Below are 10,226 nucleotides of genomic sequence, written 5' to 3' on the forward strand. Positions count from 1 at the left end.
TAATCGTACTGCCCAAAGAGGGCTTTCAATAACCTACTCATATCGGCAGAATTAAGGTAATAAGGATATTATGCAGTCTAATCTCTATCAGAGATGATTACGCTGGTGTAGCAGGTAATATTGAATACAATACAACGTATCAACTCCGTAACGCGCTCGTCTCACGGACGTGGATTTCGCGCGTTTGGTGTAGCATGACCGTTGAAAATGCGTTTTGGAAACTATTTCAGATGTTGTATTGGAAGGGCAATTACCCCAAATGGTAGAGCGTTCGCTTAGCATGCGAGATGCAGCGGAATCGATGCCCGCATTCTTTCTTTATTTTGAGGGACATGCCACTGCGTTATTGACTGGACAGCACGGAGATCAGTAGTCATATTTTATTCTCACTATAGGCACGCATAATGTGTGTGTCGAAACAATGGTTCACAGTAAATGTTTGGATATGGAGTGTGACTTTCTCTGAACCTCCTATAAAGATTATTTATCTGATGTTGATATTGCAAGGGAATATGATCAGCAAAATAGCCATCAGAAGGGCCAGGGATCTATAGATTAACGGTCGATGTTGAAGGTCTCTATCTTGACTTGATGATGGAATGGGACAGTTACTTCGAGCAAGGAGTTTAGGCAGGTCAAGATGAATAGGAGCATAGGTCCCTTAAAAAGGGTTGGCCAGTACGGGTATCGAACCCACGACCTTCGCGTTATTAGCACGACGCTCTAACCAACTGAGCTAACCGGCCATGCAATATACCGGATACACATTGATCACGCTGTTCATCTCTAATAGGCCCCTATCTAAGACAAACGTCTCGTTTGGAAAACGAAGTTGATGATCAGCAAAATAGCCATTAGAAGGGCCAGGGATCTATTGGTTAAAGGTCGATGTTGAAGGTCTCCCTCCATCTTGTGTATGGTTGATGTTGACGATCTAAATCGAGACTTGATGAGGGAATATGACAGTCACTTCAACCAAGGAGTTAAGGGAGTGATAATTTCAACATTGCTGCAGGGGGACCTTAAAATCAGTTGGCCAGTACGGGTATCAAACCCGCGACCTTCGCGTTATTAGCACGACGCTCTAACCAACTGAGCTAACCGGCCATGTCGTTACAAAACAACATTGGTTTAGGAAACCGAGACCGGGTGTACTTTTGCGTTCTTGAGATCACTTTAGTTCTGGCGTTGAAAACGGAATTAGACGAAGGGGAATTAGCTCAAATGGTAGAGCGCTCACTTAGCATGCGAGAGGTAGCGGGATCGATGCCCGCATTCTCCAGACATTCTTTGTTTTGAGAGAGGCCAAGGTTTACAAGTCTTCAGATTGAACTCAGATCAGTGGTGTTTACATGTTTAACATGAAGTTAAACGTGTATGCATATTTAGATGCATTGTGTAGGCCTATAATGTCAATACAAGTTTTGATCTGAAAGTGTGTAGGCTCCTCCTGGTGGAATATTTGCGAGCAGCTGAGGGCAGCTTCACTTCTCAGCAATGTCAAAATTGTAATTTAAAAGTTTGTCATGAAAAATCTCTTACTTTGAGACTTTCAGAAATGTGAATAGCTTTACAGTAATGCCCAGGCTCGTCAAATGCTTCAACAAAGTCAATAGAAGCAGCGGCGGACCTGTCAGTTATTCTCAGGCAATTATCCCAAATGGTAGAGCCTTCGCTTAGCATGCGAGATGCAGCGGAATCGATGCCCGCATTCTTTCTTTATTTTGAGGGACATGCCACTGCGTTATTGACTGGACAGCACGGAGATCAGTAGTCATATTTTATTCTCACTATAGGCACGCATAATGTGTGTGTCGAAACAATGGTTCACAGTAAATGTTTGGATATGGAGTGGGACTTTCTCTGAACCTCCTCTAAAGATTATTTAACTGATGTGGATACTCCATGGGAATATGATCAGCAAAATAGCTATTAGAAGGGCCAGTGATCTATGGGTGTATGGGGGATGTTGAAGATCTAAATCGAGACTTGATGAGGGAATATGACAGTCACTTCAACCAATAATTTCAACATTACTTACACCTTAAAATTAGTGGCCAGTACGGGTATCGAACCCGCGACCTTCGCGTTATTAGCACGACGCTCTAACCAACTGAGCTAACCGGCCATATTGTTAGGTTTGTTATTAGTTCAGGAAACCGAGAGCGGGTGTACCATGCGTGCTTGAGATCACTTTAGCTCTGGCGTAGGACTGAAAAGTATACGAAGGGGAATTAGCTCAAATGGTAGAGCGCTAGCTTAGCATGCGAGAGGTAGCGGGATCGATGCCCGCATTCTCCAGTCTATTTTTCCTCAGAATCTGGTCAGCGAGCAGAGTGTGGTAATTGTTCGAACTGACGAAGAAAAACAAACGAAACAAAAGGATAAAACTCTCACAGGGTTAGGGTTAGGGTTAGCTGGGTTGTGGTCAGTGTAATTCCAATTCAGTCATTTCAGGAAGTACATTGAAATTACAATTCAGTGATTTAGCAAAGCACTTAGCATTTATGTTCAAAAGTGTTCTCAATAAACCGACAATAAGTGTTTTTAAAAACCTGTCACAGAGAGCCTGACCAACCCAAAAAGGTTTTTTGTGTGATTGTAGAACCATGGATATTAACTGGCTTCCCATTTATGGGCACATACATTTCCTCTCTGTTCGCTCCATCGAAACACATTTCAAAGCACGTCTCATCTCTTCCACAATAGCAAATCCATAATGTACAACACCAACACTCCTGGATATTACAACCAATAGGTTATAAAACTCAATATCGTATCAAACCCGCAAAATGTGGACTGAATTTGTTATAGAATGAGAGATTTTAGCTGTTTTGATGACATTTCGAAACACTAGAAGCACTACTTTGAAAAAATGGAATTGGGAGAGAAGATAGCATAATAAAATACCTATTGGCCATGTATTATCATTACGTTCATATTTGGTGTAAACTTATAACGAATAAGGAACCGTTTATACGTATAGCAAAGACATACCTCTAGGGACCCCTCGGACTCCTCAAATGCTTCAACAAAGTCTGTAGGAGTTTTTATCAGAGTCTGGTCAGCCAGCAGAGTGTTGTCATTATAAGAACTGACGAATTTGAAGTCACTCGTTCTCGAACCCGTCGTCAGGTACGCGTCATAATTGTAAGTGCTGCGGAGGGTTCCCGTGCCATCCACCTCAGCGTAGTTGGGAGGGAGATACGCGCTAGGGATTGCGACCGCTCCGTCAAACAACAGTCTGGGCTTTCTCCTGCGGCAAAACCTCACGGCCAGGATGACAATAATAAACGTTAGGAAAAAGGTAGAGACGGACACCAGCGCGATGATCAGATAAGAAGTAAGTTTGGAGTTGCTCTCATCATTAGACATATCCTTCAGTTCTGGCACTTCTGCCAAGTTGTCAGAAATAAGTAAATACATGGCACAGGTCGCAGAGAGAGAGGGCTGTCCGTTATCTTTCACTGACACAATAAGGTTCTGTTTCATGGTGTCAGATTCAGAAATGTCCCGCTGTGTCCTGATCTCTCCGCTGTGGAGACCAATTGTGAAAAGTCCCGGATCAGTGGATTTGACTATATGATAGGACAGCCAGGCGTTCTGACCGGAGTCCGCGTCCACCGCTATCACCTTGGAAACCAGAGAGCCCCCGTGGGCAGCTTTGGGGACCAGCTCGGTCATGAAGGAGTTTCCGTCCGGGGCGGGGTATAGTATCTGAGGAGAGTTGTCATTCACATCCGTTATGAAGACACTAACGGTCACGTTGCTGCTGAGAGGAGGAGAACCGTTGTCTCTGGCCATGACGTGGACTTTAAAACTCCTGAACTGTTCATAATCAAAGGACCTGACAGCGTGGATCACCCCCGTGTCTCCGTTAACTGATAAATACGAGGACACCGGAGCAATACTGACCTCACCGGGCAAAAGAGAATAAATCACTGTACCGTTTTGTCTCCAGTCAGGGTCTCGTGCAGTGACGGAGGACAAGGAGGAGCCAGGTTTGTTATTTTCAGTCACGTGGGCACTATAGGATTGTTCCTCAAACACAGGTGGGTTGTCGTTGACGTCACCTACAGATAACTGAACAGTTTTAGAGGAGGACAGAGGCGGAGAGCCCTTGTCGGTGGCGGTGATTGTAATGTTATAATCAGACACTAGTTCTCGGTCCAGTTCGCCCGTTGTCACCAGAGAATAGTAGTTTTTGATGGATGGCACGAGCTTAAAAGGAACGTTTTCTTGGATGGAGCAGCGGACCTGTCGGTTATTCTCAGAGTCTCTATCCTGCACGTTAATGATGCCAACCTCTGTACCAGGTGACGCGTTCTCAGGTATGGGGTTGGTCAGAGATTTTAGATTTATCACAGGTGCGTTGTCATTTACATCACTTATTTCTATAATTACTTTGGCAGATGAGGCTAACCCTAAACCATCTTTCGCTTTGATACGCAGTTCATATGATGAAACTGCTTCAAAGTCGATTGTGCCAACAACTCTAATTTCTCCGGATTTACGGTCGATTGTAAATATTTTCCTCACATCTTCTGAAACATGACCAAAGTCATACGTTACATCTCCATTCACCCCCTCATCTGCATCCGTAGCACTCACTCTAACCACTACAGTGTCTAAAGGAGAGTTTTCAGGCAGACTGGCTTTATAGACGGCCTGGCTAAACACTGGAGCATTATCGTTAGCGTCCAGTACAGTTACGTGTATGACTACAGTACCTGATCTCTGCGGAGTGCCACCATCCATCGCTGTGAGCAATAATGCCATGTCCTGCTTTTGTTCACGATCGAGCTCTTTCTCTAGGACAAGCTGAACAGTATTACTATTATCAACATTTAATACGAAATTATCATTCCTTTGAATAGTATAGCTCTGAACAGAGTTTTTTCCTATGTCCGCGTCATGGGCCTCATCCAATAAGAAACGAGCGCCCTTATCTGCCGATTCTCTTATTTCTATATTTGTCATATCGTCGTTAAACTCGGGGGAGTTGTCATTTATATCTTGAACATGAAGACTAATACGGTGTAGCTCTAAAGGATTCTCCAACACAAGTTCTTGTTTTAAAACGCACGCAGCCTTTTCACCACAAAGACCCTCTCTGTCAATCCGTTCGGCCACAACCAAATCCCCGGTACTCAGGTTAATGTCACAATAACGGTTGCTGTTCCCTTCGATATCAATACGAGCCTTACGAGCGGACAGTTTGCTCGCCTCCAGCCTGAGATCCTTGGCTATATTTCCAATCACTGAACCGCGTTTCATCTCCTCCGGAAAAGAATAGCTCACGTCTCCATAGACGGAGTGCAGCGCAAGAAGAAAGAAAGACAAGCCACATCTTTGCAGTCCGAATCCTTTGTGTCCCATCGTCATCACGCGATGATAATTTAAAGGCCTATACTTGATAGGATATGCTATTATCAATGTAATGTTTTGATATTGTTTGTCTGATCGGATAATACTCAAGTCACAACACAATGCTACCGCTAATGCGTCCGTCTCCCCCTTTTCTGCAGCCCGGTATAAGACCTCAGATTGTTATTCGTCAACACCGGTGGGTGGAGAAGACGGTATTTCAACTCAGCTGGTGAACAGCGACACAGTGAGTACCCAGGAAAAAATGCATGCGTTCACGTGTGTGTATTGGACACATCTAGTGGCCCTCAGTTTACCAGTTTACGCAGAGAATCACATAAAACAACACTGAAACCACCTGAGACAAAAATACACTATTACGTCAAATGTAACTTTCATTTTCAAAAGCCTAGGCCTACGTAATGGAATACTGATGGAAAAAAAACCTATATGAAGTTACAGAAAACGAGAAAGGGGCAAAGATCTGCATACTTGCTTAGAAATACACATCTTTAAAATACAGTGATGTAATAACTTCAGTCAGCATGACAACCCGTAATCTGAGAAACAGCATAGAATAACGTCGGACATTGTATGCGGCCACAACACCGGGATAACTGTGTCTTAAACCTCACATCCATAACACACCCAATCTCTAGGAAATAAGGCGTTCAGAACCACGGACAGGAACACTTGGGCAAACTCGTACCACTTATTGTAGTATCTGAAAACCAAAACACTTTACAATGTATCTCGTGTTGATGTAGGCTACCTCCATCAGGTGTAAACCCATCATCTCCTATTATAACAAAGGCCTAACGTGCTAATTTAAAAACACTTTAAAGAGGAAGACAACATTTCAAGTATGTCTGTCCAACAAAGTAAATGTTGTAGTAATATAGAGCACGAAATTTGCAGCAAGTCTCTCTCTAAGCACGTGTGACATTCATCACCAAATTGAAAACATGTCATGAACTGAGAAAAGAACCAAATCAAGTTACACCCCCGAAAATAAACATTTTATGGGTAAAGACGTGATTTCATACAGAGAAAAAAAAAGTTAATCGTACTGCCCAAAGAGGGCTTTCAATAACCTACTCATATCGGCAGAATTAAGGAAATAAGTATATTATGTAGTCTAATCTCTATCAGAGATGATTACGCTGGTGTAGCAGGTAACATTGAATACAATACAACGTATCAACTGCGTAACGCGCTCGTCTCACGGACGTGGATTTCGCGCGTTTGGTGTAGCATGACTGTTGGGTATAAAATGCGTTTTGGAAACTATTTCAGCTGTTGTATTGGAAGGGCAATTAGCCCAAATGGTAGAGCGTTCGCTTAGCATGCGAGATGCAGCGGAATTGATGCCCGCATTCTTTCTTTATTTTGAGGGACATGCTACTGCGTTATTGACTGGACAGCACGGAGATCAGTAGTCATATTTTATTCTCACTATAGGCACGCATAATGTGTGTGTCGAAACAATGGTTCACAGTAAATGTTTGGATATGGAGTGGGACTTTCTCTGAACCTCCTCTAAAGATTATTTATCTGATGTTGATACTCCATGGGAATATGATCAGCAAAATAGCTATTAGAAGGGCCAGGGATCTATAGGTGTATGGTGGATGTTGAAGATCTAATTGGAGACTTGATGAGGGAATATGACAGTCACTTCAACCAAGGAGTTAACGCAGTGGTAATTTCAACATTGCTGCAAGGGGGACCTTAAAATTAGTGGCCAGTACGGGTATCGAACCCGCGACCTTCGCGTTATTAGCACGACGCTCTAACCAACTGAGCTAACCGGCCATAAAGTTACAGTTTATTATTAGTCTATGAAACCGAGAGCGGGTGTAATTTGCGTTCTTGAGATCACTTTAGCTCTGCCGTAGAGAATGGAATTAGGCGTGGGGAAGGGAATTATGGGAAGGGGAATTAGCTCAAATGGTAGAGCGCTCGCTTAGCATGCGAGAGGTAGCGGGATCGATGCCCGCATTCTCCAGACTTTTTTGTTTTGAGGGAGGCCAAGGTTTACAAGTCTTCAGATTGAACTCAGATCAGTGGTCTTTACATGTGTAACGTGGAGTTAAACGTGTAGACATATTAATACGCATTGTGTAGGCCTATATTTTTAATACAAGTTTTGATCTGAAAGTGTGTTGGCTCGTCCTGGTGGAATATTTGCGAGCAGTTGAGTGCAGCTTCACTTCTCTGCAATGTCAAAATTGTCATTGAAAGGTTTGTGGTGAACAAATCTCTCATCTTGACACTTTGAGACTTTCAGAAATTGTAATAGCTTTACAGTAATGCTTACCTCTGGGGACCCCTCCGACTTGTCAAATGCTTCAACAAAGTCAATAGAAGTTTTTCTCAGAGTCTGGTCAGTGAGCAGAGTGTTGTCATTGTAAGAACTGACGAACTTGAAGTCACTAGTTCTCGAACCCGTAGTCAGGTACGCGTCATAATTGTAAGTGCTGCGGAGGGTTCCCGTGCCATCCACCTCTGCGTAATTGGGAGGGAGATACACGCTAGGGATGGCGACCGCTCCATCAAACAACAGTCTGGGCTTCCTCCTGTGGCAAAACGTCACGGCCAGGATGACAAGAATGAACGTTAGGAAAAAGGTAGAGACGGACACCAACGCGATGATCAGATATGATGTCAGTTTGGAGTCGCTCTCATCATAAGATATATCTTTCAGTTCTGGCACTTCTGCCAAGTTGTCAGAAATAAGTAAATACATGGCACAGGTCGCAGAGAGAGAGGGCTGTCCGTTATCTTTCACTGACACAATAAGGTTCTGTTTCATAGTGTCAGATTCAGAAATGTCCCGCTGTGTCCTGATCTCTCCGCTGTGGAGACCAATAGTAAAAAGTCCCGGATCAGTGGATTTGACTATATAATAGGATAACCAGGCGTTCTGACCAGAGTCCGCGTCCACCGCTATCACCTTGGAAACCAGAGAACCCCCGTGGGCAGCTTTGGGGACCAGCTCGGTCATGAAGGAGTTCCCCTCCGGGGCGGGGTATAGTATCTGAGGAGAGTTGTCATTCACATCCGTTATGGAGACACTAACGGTCACGTTGCTGCTGAGAGGAGGAGAACCGTTGTCTCTGGCCATGACGTGGACTTTAAAAGTCCTGAACTGTTCAAAATCAAAGGACCTGACAGCGTGGATCACCCCCGTGTCTCCATGAACTGATAAATACGAGGACACCGGAGCACCGTTAACCTCACCGGGTAAGAGTGAATAAATCACTGTACCGTTTTGTCTACAGTCAGGGTCTCGTGCAGTGACGGAGGATAAGGAGGAGCCAGGTTTGTTATTTTCAGTTACGTGGGCACTATAGGACTGTTCCTCAAACACAGGTGGGTTGTCGTTGACGTCAGCTACAGATAACTGAACAGTTTTAGAGGAGGACAAAGGCGGAGAGCCCTCGTCGGTGGCAGTGATTGTAATGTTGTAATCAGACACTAGTTCTCGGTCCAGTTCGCCCGTGGTCACCAGAGAATAGTAGTTTTTGATGGATGGCACGAGCTTAAAAGGAACGTTTTGTTGAATGTAGCAGCGGACCTGTTGGTTATTCTCAGAGTCTCTATCCTGCACATTAATGATGCCCACCTCTGTACCAGGTGACGCGTTCTCAGGTATGGGGTTGGTCAGCGATTTAAGATAAATCTCAGGTGGATTGTCATTTATATCAGTGATTTCTATCATTACGGTCGAGTATGACGCCAACCCTAAAGCATCCTTAGCACTGATCTGCATTTCATATGACGACTCCTCCTCATAATCTATTGACCCAATTACTCTAATTTCACCCGTTTTATGGTCGAGGGAAAATACATTAATATCTTCATCTGAAACATGGTCAAGTTCATAGGTCACTTCGCCATTAGGGCCCTCATCTAAATCAGTTGCGCTTACGGTCATTGCTACAGTGTCTAAAGGAGAGTTTTCAGGGAGACTGGCTTTATAGACAGCCTGGCTAAACACTGGAGCATTATCGTTAGCGTCCAGTACAGTTACGTGTATGACTGCGGTACCTGACCTCTGCGGAGTGCCACCATCCATCGCCGTAAGTATCAATGTCAACTCGTGTTTATTTTCGCGATCTAACTCCTTGTCTAACACCAACTCACAGTACTTGCGTCCCACAGTTTTCACTTTAACGTCCAAAATAAAATGATCATTCCTTTGTAGTATGTAGCTCTGAACAGAATTCTCTCCGGTATCTGCATCATGCGCCTCGTCTAGTGAAAAATGCGCCCCTTTATATGCCGATTCACTTATTTCTATTTTGATAATATCATTTTTAAATTGAGGGGAGTTGTCATTTATATCTTGAACATGAAGACTAATACGGTGTAGCTCCAAAGGATTTTCCAATACCAGTTCCTGCTTTAAAACGCACGAAGCCTTCTTGCCACATAGCCCCTCTCTATCAATCCTCTCCGCAATAATCAAATCCCCGGTACTCATGTTAATGTCACAATACCGTTTGCGTTTCCCTTCGGTATCAATACGAGCCTTACGAGCAGACAGTCTGCTCGCCTCCAGACCGAGATCCTTGGCTATATTTCCAATCACAGATCCGCGTTTCATCTCCTCCGGGATAGAATAGCTCACGTCTCCGTAGGAGGAATGTAGAAGAAGAAAGAAAACAAAGCCGCATCCCAGGCCTCTCATCGAGAATCCTTTGTGTCCCATTCTGATCAATAAAACTGAGAAACGCAAAAGAATGAAATCAATCCAAATAACGGTAATCTATAATGATAAATATGTGTGCCCTGTGCTATAAACTGCACGAAACCACAGAGAAAACACCAGGGATCTGATGAAGGCAACGTTT

At 43.9% G+C, this 10,226-nt stretch overlaps 2 protein-coding genes across 2 annotated transcripts; both read right to left on the reverse strand.

Moving 5' to 3' along the window:
* Positions 1-2,324: 2,324 nt before the first annotated feature.
* LOC310816084 (protocadherin gamma-A11-like) lies at positions 2,325-5,343 on the reverse strand (the record flags this gene model as incomplete). Its single annotated transcript, XM_083686091.1, has 2 exons — positions 2,998-5,343; positions 2,325-2,354 (listed from the first exon to the last, which is right to left on the reverse strand). The coding sequence occupies exons 1-2, from the start codon at positions 5,275-5,277 to the stop codon at positions 2,325-2,327; spliced, it is 2,310 nt and encodes a 769-aa protein (XP_083542217.1). The 5' UTR covers positions 5,278-5,343.
* Positions 5,344-7,250: 1,907 nt separating this feature from the next.
* LOC310816085 (protocadherin gamma-A12-like) lies at positions 7,251-10,084 on the reverse strand (the record flags this gene model as incomplete). The annotated part of the gene is made up of 2 exons (XM_083686092.1): positions 7,251-7,256; positions 7,688-10,084. The coding sequence occupies 2 exons, from the start codon at positions 10,082-10,084 to the stop codon at positions 7,251-7,253; spliced, it is 2,403 nt and encodes an 800-aa protein (XP_083542218.1).
* Positions 10,085-10,226: the final 142 nt, after the last annotated feature.

The sequence above is a fragment of the Argentina silus genome (assembly GCF_951799395.1).
Source record: "Argentina silus genome assembly, chromosome: 15".
Taxonomy (NCBI): Eukaryota; Metazoa; Chordata; class Actinopteri; order Argentiniformes; family Argentinidae; genus Argentina; species Argentina silus.